Source organism: Rhinolophus sinicus, linkage group LG04 (assembly GCF_036562045.2).
Source record: "Rhinolophus sinicus isolate RSC01 linkage group LG04, ASM3656204v1, whole genome shotgun sequence".
Taxonomy (NCBI): Eukaryota; Metazoa; Chordata; class Mammalia; order Chiroptera; family Rhinolophidae; genus Rhinolophus; species Rhinolophus sinicus.
Genome location: NC_133754.1, coordinates 136,686,950 through 136,711,891, shown reverse-complemented (window position 1 = coordinate 136,711,891; position 24,942 = coordinate 136,686,950). Strand labels below are relative to the sequence as shown.

General features: G+C 44.8%; 1 protein-coding gene across 3 annotated transcripts; it reads left to right on the top strand.

The window, feature by feature from the left end:
- The first annotated feature begins 8,741 nt into the window (after positions 1-8,741).
- On the top strand, positions 8,742-20,851 carry MLANA (melan-A). 3 transcript variants are annotated; one of them, XM_019727151.2, is made up of 5 exons: positions 8,742-8,909; positions 10,370-10,471; positions 14,620-14,716; positions 19,146-19,259; positions 20,549-20,851. In XM_019727151.2, exons 2-5 carry the CDS (start codon positions 10,395-10,397, stop codon positions 20,615-20,617), a joined length of 357 nt encoding a protein of 118 aa, XP_019582710.2. In that variant the 5' UTR covers positions 8,742-8,909; positions 10,370-10,394; the 3' UTR covers positions 20,618-20,851. The 3 variants fall into 3 exon arrangements, with proteins under 3 accessions (XP_019582710.2, XP_074186556.1, XP_019582711.2); XM_074330455.1 differs by lacking the exon at positions 8,742-8,909 and adding an exon at positions 9,069-9,215; XM_019727152.2 differs by lacking the exon at positions 8,742-8,909 and adding an exon at positions 9,074-9,271.
- The last annotated feature ends 4,091 nt before the right edge of the window (positions 20,852-24,942 follow it).

Here is a 24,942-nt window from a genome sequence, read left to right as displayed (position 1 = left end):
AGAGGGGAAAATACAGGGGGTGCCAAAAAATGTACACACATTTTAAGAGTGGAAAAAACTATTAAAATTGTAATAGTATATATTGATAGCAAAAGATGAATACAAGTCACGTTTGACGTCTGCGATTACAAGAGGTGCTCAAAGTGGTTACCGTCAGCGTCCAGACACTTGCGATTACAGCAAACTACTGCTTGAGCAACATTGATCAAAGTGTCCACTTGTACACATTTTTTTGATTCATAGCTTTCCTCCCTGTGTTTTGTGCCTTGTTAGCTACAGACAGGGAAATCCCCAGGCTGGAGATTTGAACTTCAAAGCTGAAATGGAATAAGAGGGCACAGGACACCATTTGGAAGGGAGAAGGGGAAAGTTGGGAAATGGAGCCGGGAAAGGCCTGCTGGGTTCACCTCTCGGAGACCGTCCTGCCCTCAGAGCTGACTATGCTGGCAGAAACAAAGACAGGCTGGGTCCCTCCTGCTGGGGACTGTCTCCCTCTGTTCAGTCATCTTCTGTCAAAGATGATCAGACTGCTTCGTTCAGAACCAATATGTTGGTGTAGGTATTTGCCTCATTATGTCACAGGACCACCAAGGTAATACCAGGGATGGGACTTGCAATGCTAATGGACGTGAGTCTTGGGAGGTGCCAGGGGCACTGGCTTCTAGGCCTGGCTGGGCCATTGACCTTTGTGTGACCTGGGCAGGTCATCTCACTTCTCTGTGTCTCTGCCTCTGCCATAGGAAGAGACGTTCATCGCCTTCAATTCATTGAGACCAGCCCATTCTTTCTGTGAAAGACAGAAGGCGGCGCTGGGCTGGGTGTCTGGTGGAAGGGCAGGGTACCCTTGTCCTTACAGCTACTATCCTCAGATTGTGAGGTTGAGAATGTTCCCACAAAGGCCTAGTCTTAGCAGACATCCGGCCCAACACTGAGGGTGTTAACTTGCTGGGAGGGATGGGTGTGAGGCCAGCAAGGGGCAGCTTATGCTTACGGGACAACCCTGGCCTCTAAGAAACAGGATGCCCAGGCCTGGGGCTGTTCAGACAGCTTTCCTGGGAAGCTGTGGGTGGACTCACTGCTTGGGATGGGGTTTTCCAGGGCTTTCCTTCATTAGCCTGCACTTCTGCCCATGCCAGGGAACTGAATAAAGCCAGATACGGACATAAGAGCACAGGCAGAAGCATGAAGAAGTAATGCCAGTGAGCTTGTGTTAGAATCACCAGGAGGACTTGTTAAAACAGATGGCTGGCCCCACCCGCAGAGTTTCTGATTCAGCAGGTATGGAGGGGCCCTGAAATGCTTCTGTAAGCAGTCCCAGGGGCTGGAGCTGCGGCTTGTCGAGACTACACTTTGAGAACCACTTAACCACAGGAAACCAATTTTATTTCATGTGTCACCCCGGTAGACACTATATCATCTCTCTTTCTGCAACAGAATCAAAAGCCTCAGTTATAAATGGTCGCTCACCCAAACTACAAAAATAATGGGAACTTGAAAATGTCAGCCCTTAGAAGCCAGAATTTTTCACGAGACTAAAAATTTGGTGGCCACAGAAGGAAGGTTGGGAAAAAGTGCTTCCAGAGCGGAAGATGGCAGCCCAATACTTAAAATGTTTACCACTTACAAAAACTTCCGGAACGCCTTTAACTTTTTGATACTAAAGGCAAAGAGGGAAGCTTGGAGAGCACTGCTGTCTCCCCAGGGGCGCCGGGACCCAGGGAATCCTCAGGGCTGCCCTCCGGGGCATTCTCTCCTCTGAACACTGTGCCTGGCAGGGACTGTTAGAGTTGTGAACATTGACTAAGTCCTTTCCCATCGTTAAACCTCTGCCAAGTCTTCTGAGCAATACCGATCAAAAAAGGTACCTGGCTTTGGGTGATGGTAGTTGGCTACGGAAAGGAGGATTTCTTTCAAACTTAAAGACAAAAGTATACAGACACAGACAATTGTTGTCCTTAGTGTTGAAATGTCATTTTCTTTGATGGTGCTACTTCTTAAAAACCTCATTGGAAATGAGATCTGAGCAAAGGTTCAGTTCTCTGAGTTTCTACCATGTGCCAGGGTCTGTGCCACAGAGACACAGAGCTATGTAAACCCTCTCCCCTGGGAGCTCAGAACCCACGGATACGTCAGAGATGAGCAAGTACATAGTCAACATCACGCAGTAAGTGGTGGAGGGGGAGTACAAACAGGAAGCGCCTGGCAGCCTTCCATAGTCACTTGCAGGATTTCCTCTCACCGGGCGCATTAGGAAACAGCAGAGGCTAGGGAGACTTCTCAGGGATAAATCCCAGCTTAACGAGCCCTACATAACTGCACTGGCCACCATTTGCCAAATGTTGTAGCAGACACGAGACACAAGCCACCCAGACAAGATTCTCTAAGGAACCTTGTCATGCGGGGGACCCTGCTCGTTGTGCCATTTGTCGGGCGGGGCGGCCTGCGGGGTCTCTGCTCCTGCTCCCCACACAAGAACACAGGATATGGTGAGGCCAAAAAGGAACACCCACGGAGCCATAGGTAGGGGAGTCATACCACTCTAGTCTCGCTAGCGGCCCGGTTGGAGACACAGGAAGCAGGAGCCACACGATCCGCAATCTGCCATCCACTTCTCTGCCAACCAACCCACCTTGCCAGCGTAACCACGGCAGTTGGCCAGTGGCTAACCGGTAATAGCTGATGGCCATCCAGCCACAGCAGATGGCATCTGCTACCCGAGCTGGCACCTTTCCATGTGAGACCGAGAGCTTGGAAACTGCTCTCTGGGACTTTGTCCATAGAGTAGGATACCTTCATGACCTCCCATTAATTTCCTTATACCCTTAAGTAGCCAAGGTTGAGTTTCTGTTGCTAGCAACCAAAGAACCCTGATACAAGAGTTCATTCCACACCAGGCACACAAACCCTCACCTAATAGCCTCCCCAAGAGACAGATACTGTGTTCCTATTCTGCAGATGAAAATACTGAGCCCGAGAGTCTTGTGTACCTTAGGATACCCAACCAGCCCATGCTGGAGCCAGCATTTGAATCAGAATCTGAAGCCCAGGCTTTCTCCTATTCATCCCTCCACGTCACCAAATCTAACGCCCTGTCAGTTAAAGACAAGCTGCTGCTTCTAAATCTCATGCCAATATGATCTACGGTTTACAAAATGTTTTCACCCAGTAACACATGTAATCCTCACAGCCACCTGGAAGGAAGATATTTTCATGACACTGGAGAGTACGGTGACCCCAAGTCTGATCAGCCCCGATTTTCCCCCCATTTAAAACCTTTCTGTGACTCAATGCAGCCAGCAAAGTAAGTCCAAAAGCCTCTGCATGGTGTTCCAGGTGCTTTGAGATGCAGGCCCCCGGCTTCAGTCTGCACCTTCTTCTTGGTACTTCGAGTTCCGGCCGCTAGAACGATGTGCCGTGCCCCAAACCTGCTAGGCTGCTCCCCACCTCTGAGCCCACCCTCCACCTGAATGTCACCTTCTCACTCTCACCCATGTCGTGACTAGTGAACTCTACTTATCCTCCACGTGGAATGTCCCCCATCCCATCTTGTGCTTGCTGAACCCTGCTTACCTTTCCAGACTCAAACGGAGCTCTTCTTCCTCTGGGAAACCTCTCCTGTTCCTGCTGCCTCCAAGAAGAACCAATATCTCCACTGTACGTTGGCTGGAATCTGGAGATAGCTCCGGCATTATTTGACACCAGAGTGGACATGGAAGTTGACCCCTCAATATTGTCCATCCCCAAAGTCATTAGAACCCAGTCCTGCAATCCTGTCCTTCTTGGTAATGACTGGCCAGCAGTGACCACGGGATTATTAAATCCCATTTCTGACTGATTGGGGCTCTTCTCTGCCCACTGGAACAGCCTTAGGACCTGGGCCATTGTTCTCACACTTAAGTCAACTTCTGTGCACACGTGGGAGCTGACATTGTTTCTCCTGGAACAACTTTCCTCCTGGAATGGGAGCTGACGGAGTCCTGCCACCTCCTTCTCTGGAATCCAGACTCTTGTTCTTCTGCTGTGCTCCAGTTGCCCCCAGGCTGCCAGTGCTTCCCCATTAGGTCCCCACATAGACACACTTTCATTCTGTTCCTTCTCTACCTCACCACTGCCTCTGCACCTTCAGAACTTCTCCACCCCATATCCTTTTATGCCACAGGCAATAACTTGTTAGCTGATTAGCACTTAGCAGCTATCAGGTCACAGCTGACCCCGAGTTCATAGGCTTATCCAATTATCCTTCCTTCTCAAGGCTATTTGCACATTTACAGGAGATCTCAGAGGTACTAGCTTTTCTCAGGTTTCAGCAACTTGCCAGGCACTACACTAGATGATTTTACACATTTCTCATTTAATTCTCACAGAAATTTTATAATGATTATTTATTCTCATTTTGTAGATGAGGCTGTTGAAGCTCAGAGACATTAAGTAACTTGTCCAAGGTCACACAGGTATAATAGGAGCTGGGATTGAAGGCCCTTCTGTCTGGGTCCAGGATCCCATTGGGGGTAGGGAGGAATTATTGTCTGCAGCCTGCCTCAAACACTGCAGATGTGCCTACTTGTCTTCTCTGCCTTCTGAAAAGCCAGTTTTGTTTTACTAGCTTCTCCTACAAAAGGGCAGCAGCACCCATCTCATTTAAAGCAATGTCTTTATAACATTCTAGCATTTTCTGTTAGTGTGTGTGTGAAAGAGCAAAACTCACAGTCCAAAGTCACACAGATGGAAAAGATAGAGCACAGGCAGTTTGGACTCTAGAGCCCCTGCTGTTAACCTGGGGGAGGGGGACGTGATGACATAGGGGGTGAGGGAATGGGGTGGGGCACTGCACTCCCAGAGAAGAAAGGAAGTCGCTAGGAAGTATGGAGAGTCAGGGCAGGCAGGGCCTGGCCTGAGCTGCTCTGGGGCAGAGTCAGAGGCTATGCCAGTTCAAGAACAGTGACTTGCGCTGAAGAAGGTTCTAAGCCCCAAGAAGGATGAGTGAAAAGGATTCCGGCCCCTGAGCACGATGAGTGGGAGAGTTCTGTAAAGATCAAGCGGCATCTCTGCAATCAGTCCCACACTGCTTCGTCCGGTGGGCCTGTGATGCAAGGCCAGGTCCACCAGGTGGCAGCAGAGAACTAGCCAGTAGCGCGGAAGGAGTAGCTTGGTTCAAGCTCTAACCCTGGGGCTGGGGCAGGGGAAGTGGCAGCGCCACATCCAAACGCGAGGCAGGTTTGAGCTGGGCCAAAGGCTAGTGGGTCAGGCAGCCTGGCGGTAACAGCTTACACTATGTTGCTAAACTTATTCTGTGCCAGGCACTATGTCAAGCACATGGTAAGCAGTCCCTTGTAACTCTCACTGTAATTTAGGAAGTAGATAAATTTATTAGCCCTGCTTTCTTAGATGCAGGCAGTGAGGCTCCAAGAGGTTTATGACTTGCCCAAAGTCACACAGATTGAAGTGCAGGCAGTTTGGACTCTAGAGCTCCTACTGTTAGCCTGGGGGTGGGGGTGGGGGGGCTACACTGTCAGAAGTCACTCAGAAGCATCAAGGATGAGAGCAGGTAGGGCCTGGGCTGGCTCTGGGTTAAAGCCTGAAGCCTAGGCCAGTCTAAGAACCCTGACTAGGAGCATAGTGAAAGAGAACTTCTGGGGGCACTTCCAGGAAACAGGATGTGGTTGAATTTTCAGGCTGAGGTTCCCTGGGAACCCTTATTTGAAGAGACCACCCCAGCCCATCCTGGGCACTTTACCCTGACAGGACTGGGCACCTCTGAAGCTGCAAAGTACTCAAAGACCCAAAGAGATGCCCTTGTAAGATCTGATCAGGACTCCCTTGCCGAGCTCCGAAAAGCAGAAGAGCTAGAGAGTATTTCCCCAGACAGGTCCTAGTGTCCCCATGGTGCTGGATCTAGTCCTGTAGCCCCCCTCTGAAGGAGGGGATGATGCCACCTGCCTTGTGGTCTCCATCCTGGAACAATGCCCAGGCACCCACAAGGCCCCTGAATTAGCACCCATCCCCAGAAGACTTGAGCCAAATCTGGGAGCTTCCCCTTTCCCTGAGATCCAGGTCAGTACTTCCCTCCTCTCTGATCTTGCTGCCAATCATCCAGGGGCCCATTTAATTGTAGAGTCCAGCTTAGTGCAAACCTTTGGCTTCTTGGCTCAGAACTTCATCCTTCTTTTAGACCTGTACCCACCATGAGGCCTTTCTGGGAGTTACCAGACATAACCTCAAGGTCCCGTTGAAGTTGTTCTCCCCAAATCCATGGACACCAAAGGCTTGTATTGTCCCTGATTTTTGAAAAAAATGTCCTGAATCAGCCTCAGTTCTGGGAACCCAGACTAAGTTATGTTCTATTACTCTGCTTCAGGACCTTTGCACTGGTTCTTCTTTCTGACATGCTGTTCCTCTATCTTCAGATGGTTGACTCCTTCTCATTTAGATCTCAGTTTACATTTTCCCTCCTTTTCCGAAAGGTTTTTCCTGTCTGGTCTAATAAGGATCAATGCCCTCCTTGCCATTTCCATACAACCTGGAAGGAATGGAGTTCTCAGATGTTATGAGAAAGGGGAACTTAGTGGCCATTTAACCTAAGTCCGTAGCAGATGAGAACTTCACATTCCTTAATTCTGGGGGCTGTTTTGTTTGTCCACAATGGTTACAGAGAGCTGGTGAGTGAAGGTAACTTCTGTCCCACTGAAATGCTTCTGGGCTATACACATTTGACAATCAGGATAGATTATAGTGTCAGGTCAAATTAGTTCTGGTTTCAGTTAGAACCTTTAAAGAAAAAATTTTGTCTGCCCCTTGCAAATGCACAAAATCCACTCTCCTCAGGGGACAGTTATCTCTGAGGATGTTACAAAGAAATCAGGGATCTTCTATTTCTTTTTCTAGATCAGGAGGGGGTGGGCCTAGATGATATCTAGGTCTGAGCCTAAAGGTTCTTTAACCCTTTGAGGTGGGGATGAGGGAAAGTATAAGGTACCCAGTTACATCAGAATTTCAGATAAACAACAAATAATTTTTTGAGTAAAAATATGCCCCATGCAATAAGTGGGACATACTTATACTAAAAAGTATTGTATGGGGCACAGTTATACTAAAAAATTATTCATTGTTTTTCTGAAGTTCAAATGTAACTGGGCATCCTCTATTTTATCCGGCAACCCTATGAAAAAGGGATGAGCATTTAAAACAAATGGCTTCCCTAGGATGAACCCTGGGCTGGGGAAAACAGAGGCCATACTTTTTTTTTTTTCTTCAGATTTTTATTAAAATATAGCTAACATACAATATTATGTTAGTTTCAGGTGTATATCATAGTTATTCAATATTTGTATACCTAAAGAAGTGATTGCCATGATAATTCCAGCAACCATCTGACACTGTACCATGTTATCACAATATTATTGACTATATTCCCAATACTGTACATTATATGCCCCTGACACATTTGTTTTATACCTGGAAATTTGGACCACTTATTGCTCTTCACCTTTTTTCTCCCTTTTTAAATTTTTCAATTACAGTTGACATTCAATATTGTTTTATGTTAATTTTAGGTATACAGCATAGTGGTATGTATATAATTTAAGGAGTGATTCTTCTGACTAGTCTAGTACTCACCTGGCACTATACATAGTTATTACCATGTTGTTGACTATATTCCCTATACTTTACATCCTGGTGACCATTTTGTAACTATCAATTTGCATTTCTTAATCCCTTCACCTTTCACCCTGCCCCCTAACACCCCTCCCATCTGTCACCCCGATAAGTTTAGTGCCCATCTGACACCATGCATAGTTATTACAATATTATTGGCTATATTCCTTATGCTCTACCCTACATCCCCATGACTGCTTTGTAACAACCAATTTGTACTTCTGAATCCCTTCCCCTTTGTCACCCACCTCCAACCCCTCTCTCATCTGGCAACTAACTAAATGTTCTCTGTATCTATGAGTTTACTTCTGTTTTGTTTGTTTATTTTCTTTGTTAGATTCCACATATAAGCAGAATCACATTGCATCTGTCTTTGTCTGTCTGACATACTCCACTCAGCACAATACTCTCCATGCCACCGCAGGTCCATCCATGCCACCGCAGATGACAAGAACCATTCCTGTCCCTGGCTAAGCAATATTCCACTATATATATATATATATATATATATATATATATATATATATATATATATATATATATATATCACCTTCTCTTTATCCATTCTTCCATGGATGGACACCCAAGCTGCCCTCATACCTTGACATTGTAAACAATGCTGCAATGAACATATGGATGCACACGTCCCCTCGAAGTAGCATTTTGGGTCTCTTCGGATAAATACCTAAAAGTGGGATTACTGGGTCCTTCTTTGTCTCTTCTTATAGCCTTTGTCTTAAAGTCTATTTTGTCTGGAATAAGTATTGCTACCTCAGCTTTGTTTGTTTGGGTTTTTTTGTTTGTTTGTTTGTTTGTTTCCTTTTTCATGAAATATCTTTTTCCATCCCTTTACTTTCAGTCTGTGTGTGTCTTTTGATCAGAAGTGAGTCTGTTACAGGCAGCATCTGTAAGGGTCTTGTTTTCTTATCCATTCAGCCACCCTATCTTTTGATTGGAGCATTGAATCCATTTACATTGAAAATAATTGTCGATAGCTATGTAGTTATTGCCATTTTGTTATTCATATTTTTATCTTATCTTCCCCCCCACCCCCATCAGAGCCCACACTTTTAGAGGGGAGAAATGCCATTGGTTTCTTTCATACTAATTAAGCAGTCACAGATGACCCCAGTAGAAATCCAAACTCATGACTAACATGAGACTCAACACCAGGGGGGAAAAAAAGATTAAGGGCCAGAGAAGCAATCTTCACACACAGAGCCAGCTGCACCCAGAGGACAGTCGCATCCAGGAAGGTAAGTGCATCGCCTCCTCACGCTTGGTTGTGGTCCTGTTCTTTCAGCACAGGGTTTGGGAAGTTCTGGTGGACTGTCCACCCTCCCCCATGCCTCCCTGATGATTGGCTGTCAGCAGAATTTCTCAACGTTTGTAATTCTCCAAGGGCTGAAGGTTCACAAAGTCTCCTCCTAGGAACCTCTCTCTAGACTGCCAAGCAGCAGAGCAGAGAGCCCCAAAAAGCCATGACTCAGGCTGTAGCGCTTGTGAGCAGTGCGGTTCTCCCGCCATCTGAAGGACCTGAAGGACCGTGTCTTCTGGTGCGGGTGGGGTGAGGGGCATTTGCTGTCCCTACACTGTTTGCCTTGACTCTGAGCTGGAGGTACAGATTAACAAAAACGTTTTCACACAGAACTAATTGGGCTTTGTGCCTGTAATTTTGAACATAGCGTTCACCTCTAATTATTTACCTGAGCTGAACAGTGAGTTCAACTGTAATTTCTTTTTTCCACTGGGAAGGGTAAATTATACATGAAATACCCCAATGGAAAGGGTTCAGGTGGTGAATTCCCCACTGTGCTCTCCCTCTTCTTTCCTGCTATTCTAACCAGGCTGATTTATAAAACTCTACGGGGATCAGACCTTTGAAATTCATAAGAATAATAAGAGGGAAGAAAAATACATAATAGCAAGGAAAGAAGAAAAACTGGTATTGGTTTTTAATAAGCACACTTTCATATGACCACTGCAGTTCATAAGCTTTTTATTTGTATTATAGTTTAAATTTGTATATTATATGTTTTATATTATTATATATATGTATATATTGGAAACCCCAGTCATGAGACTTGAATGAGGGAAAAGCAGAAGTTGATTTCAGTGGGAGGGACAAAAAATTGTTAGAAAAGTCAAGTCGTGGGCTTCCTCAGCTTGTTTTGGGGGGAAGGTGGACTTGACCAGGAACCTGCATTGGGGTACTTTCCTTTGTTGGAAAGTGGGTTTGGGGTTGCTGTTCTCAAACACACATACATTACGTCATCATAACCTTCTGTTTGTCCAAGGATTGATATCAAACACCTTTGGAGAGAAATTACTTCTTTTCTTTTATTAACCACAGTCTTGGGCCAGGGAAAGGAAGGACTGAATAAAAATGCTTTTTGTTTGCTTGTTTCTTTACAATTTATGTTATAGAGTGAAACTGAAGGCAAATGAAGAGCATTTTTCACCCAAATAATAACTCAATTTGTAAGTGTTTTGCTTTTGTTCGTAGTTTCATCTTTGAACTTAATTTTTAGTTGGTGGAAGGGGTTAGAAACCTGAGCCATTCCCACTCTATATCAATGCTAGAAGCAGGCACACATCCTCTCACAAAGAGAAACCAGAGACACGCTGAGTGGAAGTGTCTTAGTGGGTCTTTGTGGCATGATGAGCAAGGACGCGCTGGATGCACTAAATGATGCATGTGTGCCTCTGCTCTCAGGTGTCCCGTGTCCTGACCCCACAAGATGCCCAGTGGAGAGGCTCACTTCGTCTATGGGTACCCCAGGAGGGGCCGTGGCCATTCCTACATCACAGCTGAAGAGTAAGTTCAAACCTGGGCCCTGCGGGGTTGCCATTTGCTGACATAGCCTCTGACTCCACCGGCACAGGCCTGGGCATAATTCTCTCTAGTGTTCATTTCTGCAGAGGGTAAAAACCGTGGCAATGAGGTGAGGAGACGCTGTTGTTCCACAAGGGGTTCACGAAAGCTTCACTGAGGTCCAACAGGCAAGGAGGTATGAATGGTCGAAAGTTGGAGCTGGCCATTTTTGCCTGCATTCTTGGCTGTAAGGCCTTTGCCATATGCTCCCAGGCTGAAATACATCTGTCTGGGAGTAAGCTGCCTCTTTCCTTAAGCTGTGTTCTGTCTGCTCCTCTCAGGCTCCTGGAGATGGAAACAGAACCAAGGTGAGTTGCCAAAAAGTGAGTGAGCATGAAGGGCAGGTGTGTGTGATTCCACCTGCGGACTGACTCCAGGGCGAAGATGATGGTCAGAACCTTTGCATCATAACTTTATCCCATGGAAAGGCATTTGGTTAGGATATTATGAATCAATGAAAAAATAAGTATTTATGTGACTAAGCATTTCTAAGTGCTAAGCATTGTATAACCCATCCAAGATGCTATTCTTGTCTTTGAGAAAAGTCTTACAATCTAGTGGGAGAGTTAGGCATGAGAATAATTTCAGCAAGAGTAAGTGCTGTAATGGGAACACAGACAGGGACCTGCTCTGTGAGTGGGCAAGGGTGTGGTGGTGGGAAGGGCTCCACCCTCTGAGTGGGGACGCCCACAGGCAAACAAGGAACCAGTTGTTCATTTGGACCATCTCTTAAGTGGTCTGTTGAGAACTTCCTGCAAACCTACTCTCCCTTAGGGGAGAACTGTTGATGAATCTTTACTAGAGGGGCAAGCAAGCCGTGGAGCCCTTCCAAGGCACTGAGGAAGCATTCAGGCTGGGAGCATTTCCTCAGAAGACCCTAATGGGATTCTCTAACATCCCTGCATGGTCAACTGGGGGTGGGGGTGGGCAGATCTTCTGAGGAAAAAAAGCAAAAACATGTCCCAAAAGCAAAATTATATACTTTGGGGGGTACACTGCACATGGTATTGGGTAGGATATTGTTCTGGCTTTTCCATGATGACTCAACAGACTCAATTGCTGTGAAACCTCGTAGCGAGGGATTCTCTCAGTTGAGAGGGCACAAGTCACCCATGGAGCTTGAAGAAATGGTTTCCTAGGCACTGCTTCCTAGAGGCTGATTCAGTAGGACTGGGGGTGGGAGCCCAGCGTCCGCACAGTAACTTGCATCTCAGGTCACTCCACTGACAGGTATTTGGGTGACACTCTGAGGCTCCCAGCCTAGTGAGGTAGTGAGTTCTTCTGGCGTGTCTGGTGCATGCTGGTGTTCTCCGCTCTCAGTCAGTCACTCTGTGTGTGTGAGTGTAATGCGGCTGTGTCAAGAGCTGAAACAGAGCTCCGTCTGTGTGAAGATATCCAAGGAAATAACCGCAGAGCTAGGGGATAAACTCAGAGCGCAGGCATGCTGGGAATCGCATCAGCTGCCTTCAGTCATGAGAGCCAGCGCCCTGGGTGCTCCTCGTGACGGCTTCATTTCAACAAAGGGTGATGCGGCAGGAAGAGCGCTGGCCCCGGAGATGGGAGTCCTGGGTCCGGCCCAAATCCTAGCACTCAGTTGCTGGCTATCTTGGGCCAGTCGCTTTGAAAGCTGGTTCTTCCCCTTACCTGTTGTGCAACCTCAGGCATTTACCAGCCTAAAGTCCTGGGATGTCAGCTGTGAAATGAATATCATACCTACCTCAGAGGATGGTCATGAAGATGGAATAAAAGCATCTGTGTGGGGGCTTGGCACAAACTGGTTCTCAGTGAATGGTAGAGTGGCCGCTAAGGGGTTGGTGGTCGGGATGAATCGTGGTAGGTTTCAGCTTTATGATCTAGAAAGTGGGGCGACTGGCCTGTGTAATTAGTTCAGAGTTTTATCCAGTATTGTCATCTCATATTTCTCTCTCTCCAGTTTGGAGATGGACAGGACAGGCTTTCTGCCTCTCTGGCCCTGAGATGGAGGTGGTCCAGTAGGTGGTACAGGCTTCCAGCAGAAGCCTGTTGGCTCTTACTTCGCCTGCAGCTGCTCAATCTCTTATAAGTCACCCACCTCTGGAGAGCCTGTCTTTAGCAAGACATAGATAAAAGACTTGGCACTTTCCACTCTGTTGATGTTGCTCATGCTGTGAAGTGGAAAATCAGGCAAGGGTTAGTTAATTGACAGTGTTATGCAGGGAAAGCAGAGCCCCAGGCCCTGGAAACAGGGTGAGTAATGCTTCTCACGGGCCACTGGACACAGGGCTGAAAGGCTGGCTTAGCCTCGGGTTTGCATCCTGCTGCGGATGATCAGAGCCCTCTCAGGGATGGTACAGCTTTGCTCCAGGTTTGGCTCAGACACTTCTGCCCAGGGCTGATCACCCGCCGCCCGCATTGCTGTTTCCTTTATTAACCCAGCTGAGAGGTGTTTACTCTCTACAGAGTACCTGACTCCAAATGTCAGCTGGCCTCTATGACTTCGCAGTCAGGCCGGCTGGTGGGGTCAGGTCTCTAATCTCTGCCTCCTAAGGGCTCTGCCCTCAGCTCCATTTCGACATGCCTCGTCCAGGTCACTCAGGTGAGACTAGAGTAAGGAGCAAGCACTGACCCATCTGGTCCCGTCCTTGATGACCTGCACTGGATTCCTAGAGCAAGTAGAGGCCTGATAGCAGCTTATTTGGCTGAGCATAAACATGGAACGTGTGTCCTACCAGCTGGGCTGGGCTCTGGCATCCCTAAGCAATGGTTATTGTCTCAGAGACATCTCAATCCCACAAGACCTACTTCCATGCACAGTCAGACTATGCCAGCTCTAAGACCTCAGGGGCTGGTTTTCAAGCTCTCGCCTTCTCATTACCTTCTCTCCATCCCAACCAAAACCTGCCTGTGGAAAGCTGCCAATCTCCTCATGCTCACTCGAGTGTCAATGACCTACAGAGGTTAAAGTAACTTTCTGCCACAAACCCACATGTTTGTAAATAGTTATTTTAAAGAAGACAGTAAATGGCTCATTCATTTTGCAGAGAGACTGGTGTGATGGGGAAGAGGATATGAATTTGTAATCAGCCATAATTCATTTGTTCATTTTTTATTCATTTGTTTGGCCATCCATACAACTGTCCATCTATCCATCCATCCATCCATCCATCCATCCATCCATCCATCCATCCATCTTCAGGAATGTTTCTTGAAACACCTATGTGCCTGACCCTTTTTAGTCGCTGAGGACACAAATTAAAAAAACAAACAAACCAAAACCTAACCAGCACCCCCGGGAGCTCTCTCTGCTATTTCTAGAAGGGGCAGGTGAGCACACTGCTGATTACCACCGCAGGGCTGCCTGTGAGAGAAGGCAGGGTGGGCTGCCATCATACTGGGAGGAATGATGCTGAGTCTAGGAACATGAGTAGATTATTCAGGGCAGGAATGGAGAGAGGAGATGGGCAAGGACTTGGGGAGGGTGGGGTTGGGCAGAGAGGGCACAAACGCAACTGAGATAGACTCAAGTTCAAATCCTAGCTCTGCCCTGTGCTATCTCTGTATGACCATCAGCAAGGCACTTAACCTCTGCATTTATTTCTTCATCTGTGAGATGGGGAGGATAAGTGATGCCTACCTTACAGGGTTGCTGTGAGAATCAAATAAGCTAATACCGCTAGTGTGTGTAGAATGTCTAGCATTACACCCAGCGTGTAGTAATTAAGTCAATGAAAATTTCCATTTCCTTTTTGATAGTGGAGAAAATGATTTAAACCAGCCCTGATGAAAAGATAATTCAGTCGCAATAAATATATTGCCCACATAAGGGCCAGTTGCTACGGCACCTCTTGCACCAGGAACTTGGGTGCTTGAGCCCATGCCAATTAGTACGCCGCCCGTTGGCACATACTTGAGAGGCTTCTAGAGGAGGTGCTGTCCCTGGACACGAGTGTTGGGGGTCTGGGTGGTGCCTGGTGTGGCATGGGTTGGGAAACTATTTGGGGACCAGGAGCTGCTGCTCTGGGCTGGCGAAGCCCCAGTGGTGAGAGAACGGCTCATCACAGTGTGGAACAAGGCTTCTGCACCAACACGGATTTGTCTATCTCTTGGGCCAGGGCCGTGGGGATTGGATTCCTGACAGTGATCCTGGTAATTTTACTGCTCATCGGCTGCTGGTATTGCAGAAGACGAAGTGGATACAAAATCTTGAAGGTTGGTCAAATTCCTGCTGCTGGGATCCTTCCCGATCCAGAACCCTGCTTCCTCTTCTTTCTCTGAACTTGTGGGGAGTGGGGTCACGCTCTCATGATCACCTCTAGCTCTGATTCCTGGTTCTGATCGGTGATTCTCTACATTGTACTTCTCGCAACTCCTCCTTGGCCTCTGCCCAGGCATGAACCCAAACCAGGAACTTGACCCCTCCTTGGTTCCGCTCATAGCAGACTCGAGTGCCGGGCTGTGTGTAGCTGAGCAGTGACAGTCCGTGGGGCACAGGGGAAGGGTTTTTGGGCTTGTTCTCTTGCACATCCAACAGGCATGTGAGGCGCTCTGGGTCCTTCCAGTCGGGGGTCTCTCACTGGCTCTGCTACTCCACTCAGTGGCCTGCTTCTCTCCCCGGGCCTCTTCACACCTTTTCTCTCAGGCTGCCTGGGAATTCCAGGTTCTTCTAATTGTGTTACACCAAGCAACCCAGAGTACCTAGGACCCATGTAGCCATCAGTGCCATGAGGAGACCATCCACTCCTGAGCAGCAAAGGACCACCAGGTTTTTAACAGGCTCCATCCTCCTTCGATGGCCAATGTGGTTTTAACAGGATGTTTTCCTTGTTTGCCCATATAAACAGGAAGCTAACAAATGACACAGTCTGGTCTTGGGGCAGCAGGTTCTACCACAAATGAGAAACTGAGGCTCTAAACTGTAAAAACTACAGATTTCAGAAACCTCGCTTCAAAGCCAGGTAGCACTTAAGCATCCAAAGGTTCCCCCCCCCTTCTTATAATTACAGATCTGAAAGCTTCTGAGATTGATACATAACAGGGAAAAAATTATCTTTACAAAAGATGTTGGAAAGTCCCATTCCTCACTCAGCAAGCACCTCATTCAGAGGAAAAGGTTCTGTGATGGAGGGGAGTTGGTGTGGGTGGCAGGCAGAGCTTTGAAGACTGAGGAGGAGAAGAGGCAGGTGTGAGCTATAGCTTCAAACTCTTCTCCTTGCCAGGAAGCTCGGGCAGTCCCATGTGTCCCTTTCCTTAATGCCCACCTTGCCAGAGTGTCCCAAATACAAACCAGAGAAGGGCGAGTCAGGGCTGGCATGCCACCGAGCCGCAGCCCTCCGGTGTGTTGGCATTCAGTGGGAAGGAGGGGAAGTCCTGAGTCTGAATACGAATCCACACCAAGCAGCACAGGAAAGCCGTGCGTTAGGAGCTTTGGGATGGAACTCCCGCTCGCTCCGGTGACACCTCTCTGTGGCTGTCCACAGACGTTAGTTAGGGAGGGACTTGGCTGGACTTTGCTGCAGGACCCCACTTGTACCTCTAGCATGGGGTTATGACATTGCCTTGTCGTTGGCTATTTACTTGTTGCCTTTTCCACCTCTTCCCTTTCCCCCATTTACGAATTGGAACAGAGACTATTTGTTACTCACCTTTGTGACCCCAGTGCCTGGCATACAGCCGTCACCCAGTTGTATGCCATCAGGACGTGGTCTCATTGTCTGCCACTGACTTGCTTCGTGACCTTAGATTTTAACCTGTCTGAGCCGCCTTTTCTCTTCTATACCTAGACCTACGCATGTGATATAACATGATGTATTATCAGTTTTTATGTAATATATATTTTCCCTATATATTTTTTATTTCATTCTACGTTTCTATATAAAAAACACAATGATTTAGTTTTTCAAGGAGTGAAAGTTTTACAGACTCACTACGTTAGTGCCCATTTCCTACTGTCCCACAATTGCTGGCTTGACGCTACTGGACGAAAAAACAATTTTTTTCCTTTCTGCTTCAACACTCTCATCTTAAACTCATTCAGTTTAAGAATAACCAAGAACCTTAACCTCATGGGTTCAGACACTGGGAACATTTTACTTCGTAAAGTTCAAGTTCAACCTACCGTGCCTCCATTCCTCTGGATCTAGAACAGTGATTTGCAGAATTTCTGGAATTTTTATGAGATAGAACTGTGTTTTTATTCCCTGGTTTCCCTACAGTCTAAAAATGCTGTCATTTATTTTTTAAATTAATAATAAAATCTTGTTTTGAGACTTTCCTATCTCCTGAAATGCCAGATTGGAGATCAGCGATCTGAGAAATGTAGGAAAATTATGTAAAATAGTGCATTAAGTACTGCATTTAATTACATAATTACCTTCCTGTCTCTCTTTGGTGATTCTATTTTCATTTTAAAACAGAACATAAATGACAATAAATGCAAGCTCCCAGGACCTGAGTTACTCACCTTTAGCAACCTTCATTAAGCTTTGAAATGTCTGCTTTCCCACGTTCACTGACCACAGAAAAAGATTGGTTGGAATTAAGATCTCCTAAAATTTCTCCCTTGGCTAACAGTTCCCCTTAAACCTGGACAACATCTTTTGAAAGGAAAAACTGCTTTCTGCAGCAACGTGTTTCTGCAGGAAAATGATTTGTAAGGCACTGGAAGTTGGTTTTTGTAGTTACCAATTTTATTCTTTCACTTGGAAGTTTAGAACATAATGCTTTTGATTCTTGGAGATGATTCTCGAGACCCCTGCTGTTTCTCAGTGGTCAGGGGCCGCTGCCCTGGAATCACCTGGGGCTCTTGCTAAAATGGCAGATTCTGGGACTGTCTCTGGTGGTGAGACCCAGGAACCTGCGTTTAACGGGCACACTGACCTTGAAGGCAAGTGCAGAGAGCTGGCAGTGAACTGGAGGAGCGGATCATGCTCCCATTCTATGGCAGGTGAGAGATTAAAAAATAAATACATAAAATAAAATAAAAGCAATAATTGAGTCAAGAGAGAGAACACATTAAATACCTTTTCTGAGGTGCACGGCTGGAAGTTGGGGAGGGGGGCAGAACTGCCTTGTGTCCTCATGTCAAGATTAGGGAGGTAGGATCAATGCTCGTTTCAGGCCAGAGCCTAGGGAAACTACAGTCTGCAGACCGTGTAGGTATCAGGCCAGTCCATATCTCAGTCTCATCAGATTGACAGTCCAAATGCTTCTCCTCCCTGGGAAACCTGCTTTGATACCCTTCTCGTCTGACATGGTAGCTAGACCTCAAACATTGGCCACGGTCTGCAGACAAGCCTGCAGAGCCGCTCGTCACCCACACAGCCTCCCTGTTCCAGCTCCCTCAGCCAGTGCCCCAGACAGCATGCCGCTGAGGTCCCACGGGCTGGATTTGGCTTGCAGATATATTTGGGCCTGTGTTTTTAAAAATTGAATTAGGTGCCAACATTTAAAGTAATATTTTACATAAAAATCTCGATGTCTTCTTATTTTTTTTTAATCAAAAGATCTGGGGAAAACTGGCAGCTATGCAGTGGTTGCCCCTTTAGATGGGATATACACTCCCTCCTTTCCTATGGCCCCCACCAGGCCCCCTTGACCCCCTTGCATTACTTGCCTTGTCCCTCTAAGCTTAGCTAAGTTGATCCAGGCGCAGGTAACATGGAGCTGCGTTGTCTGTGGGGCTGTGGGTCTGTGTGGCCCTGAACCAGCAGTACCACCTGGTAATTTGTTAGAAATGCCAATCTGTGGGCCTCACCCCAGACCTATTGTGTCAGAAAATCTGGGTGTGGGCCCAGCAATGTTTACCAGGCCCTCCGCGTGACACTGATGCATGCTGAAGTTTAAGAACCACTGTTGTAGAGAATTTAACAACAATAAAAGCGACTAAAAGTGAGTCTTTTATTATCATGATATGCCAACCATTTAAACAATGTCAGTGATAAAATACCTCACCAGGGAGGACCGCTTCTGCAGTCTCCACTTTGGTTTATGTCTCTGTCTTGTACAAACTGTTGTCGTTCTATTCTAGGGATGGAGAGTATCACCCTCGAAACCTACGCAAAGCACTGAGCTTTTACCTCCCCTTCCCCCAATAACTCAGGTGCATAACTTAACCTGAGACTGCCATGTCATGTTGTTACAACTTGACTTGGAAGCTCAGGGCAACAACCCCAGCATTTCTATCACATCATGTGCATTCGTAGAGTTTAAAATATTTTGCTGTCATTATAGGGAAGGCAGAAATTGACAGTGTGTCCCTACTGTCAAGTTGTCATACGCTTGTCCTCACTATGATACCAGCTCCTGTCTCACTAGCTCTGGTCTACTCCACTTGCAATCATTCTCTGAGGTTCGTTTTTTAGAGTCACTCTTTTTCCCCCTTCCCTTTAAAAATATCCATTGACTAATGGGAGTCAGGCACAGTACTAGGTCTTTTACCTTTAGTTAATTCCCACAACTCTGACAGGTAGGTGGTTATTATCTTCATGTTACAGATACAAAAACGAATTCAGAGAGGACACACAGCAAGTAAGTGGCAGAACCAAGATTAAAACCCGTTCTTAAAACTTTGGCTTCTTCCTTTTTTAAGGAACTCAATTATTTCTTCTCACCCATTGACCTTCATGAATTCACATTTCAGGACAAAAGCTTTTATGCTGGGACTCAAAGTACTTTAATAGGAAGGTGTCCACTTCAGGGGCTTGGTCACCTGGGCAGCAAACTTCCTTTTCAAGAGAACAATTGTGAACCTGTGGTAAGTTGAGATCTTGCATCTTGGTATTTTCATGTATGGCTGCTTTTAACACAAATAAATAAAATTATTTCCATTTAAAAAGCAAGGGCAATGTGAATATATTTAATACTACTGAACTGTAGACCTGAAATGGTTAAAATGGTAAATTTTATATTATGTATAATTTACCGTAATAAATAATAAAGGTAAAAAACAAGGGAAAAACAGAGATTTTCTTAGATTGTATGTATCCTGTCTCACCCAGATTTTCCAGAGTCAATTATGAGAACCCTACTTGTAAGATTCAAAGGAAGAACTTGGTCCAGGATACAAAATCCTTTTGTCTTATGTTTTTAATATATTTGTTGTGTCCTGAACATAGATATATCTAAGGGAGAGAAAGAAAAGGACCAATTATTAATTGTATAGAGCTGTGCTGTCCAGTAGCATAGCCACTGCCACGTGAAACACTGTAGTTTGAATGAAGATGTGCTGCTGTACATTACCAGATTTCGGACAGAGTCTGAGTTAAAAAACATAAATAATTCATTGATGATTTTTATATTGATACATGTTTAAATGATTAAAATTTTGATATGTGGGGTTAAATAAAATGTATTATTAAGATGACATTTACCTGTTTTATTTTTTTAATGTGGCTACTAGAAATTTTAGTCACATACGTGATTAAAGAGTGGGGCACTCTTTCTGTGGCACAGCGCTGGTACAGGTGCAGTGTACCAGTGGTTGAGGGCATGGACTCTGGAACCCAATTACTGTGCTTGTTCTTAGCTCCACAACTTACTAATTGTGTGACCTTGGGCAAGTGACTTAACTTCCCTGTGCCTCAGTTTCCCAACCTATAACATGAAAACACTCCTAGGATTATTGTGAGCAATAAATGAAGGCCAGCCGCATTTGCGCTGTCGATAGCAGCGATGGCCTTTAGACAAGACTACAAGGATGTATCTATGTGGTAAAGCAGCAATATGTATGAGTGTATGTAAACAGGTTCATGGATCCATTATTTAGGGCTTGGGCTGCCACTGACAAGGATAATCCAGGTATAGATTTTTGAGATTTGGGGAAGCCCCATAGCCCTGTTTTCCTCTACTCTTGCCCCCAACAATGTTTCAACATATTGTGAAATTTAACAATGATTATCTCGGGTGGAAATTAGATGTGGACACTTAAAAGTTTCAGTCCAGAACAAAAGTATAAATATGATGCTAACTATTTTGACTTAATCACTCGCCCAGAAACATATGCACTGTTGCCAAGCCCGTACTCTCCCTTTTTCATTCTCACAGGTTCCCAATGCTCCACCTGCCTATGAGAAACTCTCTGCAGAACCGTCACCGCCACCTTATTCGCCATGAGAACCAGCAAGGCCCTGGAGAGATGCTGAAATGATTTCCCTCACACTTTTGCTTAAATTTAATATGGTCATTTAATGTCCTGCTTCAGAATGCTGTAGAAACAGTGTACATCATTTCTAATAATAAGCTTATGTTAAATTCTTAGTAGGGCAACTAGCAATAACAATTGAGGAAATGATGAAAAATATTAAAATGGGAAAACTGTGTCAATAAATATTGTAATGCATTACACTATCTGTGCCAGCAGTAATGCTAGTAAACCTACAGTGTTATTTTCTGAGGGATAGGATTCAAGTGTGTGTTCTGGGACCAATCAATTTCTTTTTAGTTGAAATTTGGCTAATAACTAACAAACTACTATTCTGATATTTGAAGAAGAAACCTCTTGACCAAATTGAACTCGAACGGAATTGTTATAGGTGAGTTTGTGCTATGGAATGCTCACAAAGGATACCTTCCCAGATTTAAGACCAAGAGCTGAATGACCCACCAGATTATATGGTCAGATTCATCTGATCAGGAACGGGGTCAATAGGGTCCCTTTGTGTTCTAAAATTCCACGGTGCTACAATAATATACTACAGAGATCCTGTATCTTAATACATATAATGCAGTTCCAATTACATTTCACTTCAGGGCTCAATGCTATCTAATTAATCACAAGAATTTTTTGTTAAGAAGGTGGTGTCAGAATTTAAATAAGTAAAAGCTACTATAGTCTGATGGCGTGCCTTAAATGTCCCAATGACAATTTAGTTCTTTTGGACTCCCAAATCCCTCTCAAAAGAATATATAGAAGAAATGATGAATAATCAGAAATTCCGGAATAGTATCATTATTTGCACAGCGACATTATAATTTATTTTGTTGATATCTACATATCACCAATACTACTATTTATCTAATATTTCTCTTTCAGTCAGCTCATTTAAAAAATTTTTTGGCTTAAATTTATATCACCACCCTAAATGGAAAATCAGTATCATTTTCCATAAGTAGAGGATGACTATACAAATGAAAATAATGAAAACAAATTATTTTTATTAAAACCTAGGAAGATACTGATGAACGCAGAAGACTGTCAACTTGAGAGCTGCTCTTTGTTAAAGAGGGAGATTAGCAAGAATCAGAGAAAAGCTTTTAGCGTAATTAAAAGGCTTGCAAGGGAACGAAATGACTGTCTCACCATGTGACTCAGTGTTATCTAATGCTGAGTCAGTAAACCACTTAAAATCATCTTGTGTCATTGGAAACACCAGTGTAGCATAACTGCATCATTTTCTACAAAAGATTGCACTGCAGAGAAAAAACACTGAGTAAAGAGACTTTTTACACACACTGAAAAAAGTGTCATTCAAGAAAATACTAAAATACCCACTGCGCTTTCTGATTCTGTCTAGTCTTTTCACTTAAAATAAGCCCTGCCCCTCCCATTTCGAACAAATGAATTCTAAACAAAGTAAACTCCATCAGGCATTTGGCCAGCTCCTCTCATCGCAAGGCCTAGTCTGAGCTTTAATCCTCCACATTATAGAATAACCTGTGGCTTGACCCCTGGACTCGTCGAAGGTCCCCAGACCACCATCTGCTGAGTTCTCTCCTTTCCCTCTGGACACAGGAGTCCTCTACTGCTGCCTGACCCACCATAAGGCCCTGACACACTCGTGGGCAGAGAATGGGTAATGGCTGGCACTGCTTTAATCTCCTAGGTTTCCTGCAGGATCAGGTTAGGACTAGAGTGGTCAGAGCTCACGGCTGGTCTCCTCCGGCTGCAATCATTGTTTTCTACTTGCCCAAATGCACTGGACAAATAATATCACTTTCTATTGTGCACTGAGCAAAGTTAGTGAGCTCTGTTTTATAAAACCTGGTCTTCCTTCCTCTTCCCGCTCCCCACCAGCCCTCAGATATTGTTGTCTGATGCTTGATTCAAGGCCCACGTCTCTATAGGTTTCCCTAGGAGATTCTCATATGGATGCTCTGATTGTTTTTAAAGTAAAGAGCAGGCATACTTTAAAGAGGGAGAAAGAGCCAAAAGATTCTCTGCCGGGTTAAAGTTCAGTGAGGAGATGAGACTAATTATACAAACCAATGAAGCCCTTGAGTCACCTGCAGGGGATACTAGTCCCCTGAAGTTTGCCAAACACTGGGTTTGGCAGCACTTAGAAATATCTGGAGAGGTCCACTCATCACTTGAGAATATTGCAGAACTTTTCCAAAAAGAAAATAAGTGGGCACCCTAACCTTACATTTCATGTGCTGACCTTAAGGACTGGCAGTCACTCTAAAATGCAGCAAAATCCCTCTAAAAAAAAAAAAAAAAAAGTCACTCAAATGCAGCAATCTCAAGTGACTGATGACAAAACATCTTAAAAGCATCTCAGAAGAATGCAGAACTACTTCAGAGGGAAATCCTGGATAGTTTGTATGAAAACACTCATTTTTAAGAAAGCGTAAAACTCCTATCCCAAGGAGCTGTGAGATCGAAGTGTGGGAAATGAAGGAACAAAAACAAAAACAAAAAAACAAAAAACAAACAAAACTAATTCTTGACCACTTGAAAACACGAATGAAAGAGGCTCTAAATGAAAAGGAGAAACCATTAAAAAATCTCTGAAACTGCACTAAAGGTAAGTCTGCCTACTTTTTTAGAAACGATTACATGGATGATGGCAACTTGAAACTGGACAAAGAAAAAATAAAATTGAGACCCCCTCTACTATCAATCAGAAGTCAGTCAATTTGAAGAAATACATTGATCCTGTTAAGTGTTTCATTAAAGAGGTTTGAAGGAGAAAAACAAGGACTCTTTAAAAAGTTAAGTGAAGAAGACTAAATGAACAAATCACAGTTCATTTGGTCTCCAAACAGAACAAATATATGAACAGTTTGAAAGCGAGATTCAAAAGTTCAGCTAAAACTTCAGCTACTGCCTGAACTACGTCAAGAACATGTAATGCAGGAGCGGCTGGATGGCTGTTGGTTACAGCGCGAGCTCTGAGCAACGGGGTTGCCGGTTCGATTGCCACATGGGCCAGTGAGCTGCACCCTCCACAACTAGATTGAAGGCAATGAGCTTCTGCTGAGCTTCTGGAAGGGCAGCTGAACGGCTCAGTTGGTTAGAGCGTGAGCTCTCAACAAGGTTGCTGGTTCAATTCCCACAGGGGATGGTGGGCTGCGCCCCCTGCAACTAAAGATTGAGAACAACGGCAACTAGACTTGGAACTGAGCTGTGCCCTCCACAACTAGATTGAAGGATAACAACTTGGAACTGATGGACCCCGGAGAAACACACTGTTCCCCAATATTCCCCAATTAGAAAAAAAAACACAAAAAACCACGTAATGCAAATTTGCAGAAAATCAATTGTAGAATTTACTGCTTAGAAATCTAGAAGAAACTTCCAAGTGTATGAAAACATTAGCCATATACATCAGAAGTACAACTCCTACAGGAAGATGGCCTTACGAGGAAGGAAACACTCTCCCATGAGAAAAAAGCTCAAGAAAGATAGTTGGCAGCCTGGCTGAAAGCTCCCTGAGCCAAGAAAAGAGTCACAACAGACCAAAATTGGCTGAAGAAGTTTAAATTCCAGCTTTTCCCAAGTGGACCCCATTGTTCCACATGCAGCCCTGGGCAGAGGCTGGGGAGTGAGTACGAGGGCACCCCCTGAGTCATCAGGACCCCAAGGAAGGAGGGGAGTTAAGCTGTGAGGGCTCAGCCATCTGGGTCACCTGCAGGTTTGATTCAGGTTTACAGCAACCAACTCCTAAATATCCACAGCAGGATGTTTTCTCTTTAAAAATAATTTAGATCAATCTTTCCATTTACTCTTTTTACTTATTTGATGCTACATTTGCTCATATTGAAGTTTGACAAGATCATTATTCCTAAAACAGTGTTTTGAGGATCTAGATGATTTTAATAAAATTATGATGGAAATTAGACCATTTCATTAGATTTTCTAGAATTAGATCCGTATTATATTTAGATAGAACTAAATGGTCCACTATTACTTAAGCCATAAATGAATTTTTGTATCAGGGAGAGACATTTAAATCAATAAAGACCATTTGTATACGCTACAAACTATTAAAAGAAATCTGTAAAAACTTAGTATTTACAATAAATTTTGGTTTAAAAAAATGTAAAACAAGAACTCCATTAAAACCCAAACTGAATAAAACGCCACCCCAACTAAACCTATTACTATTTTGTAGCACTAAATTCATAGATTTAGGGGAGACTAACACTCTACTCGTGATATTCTTGGCTGTTTAAATGTTTCTAAATTTTATGCAGTCAAAATAAAAGCTTTCCCTTAG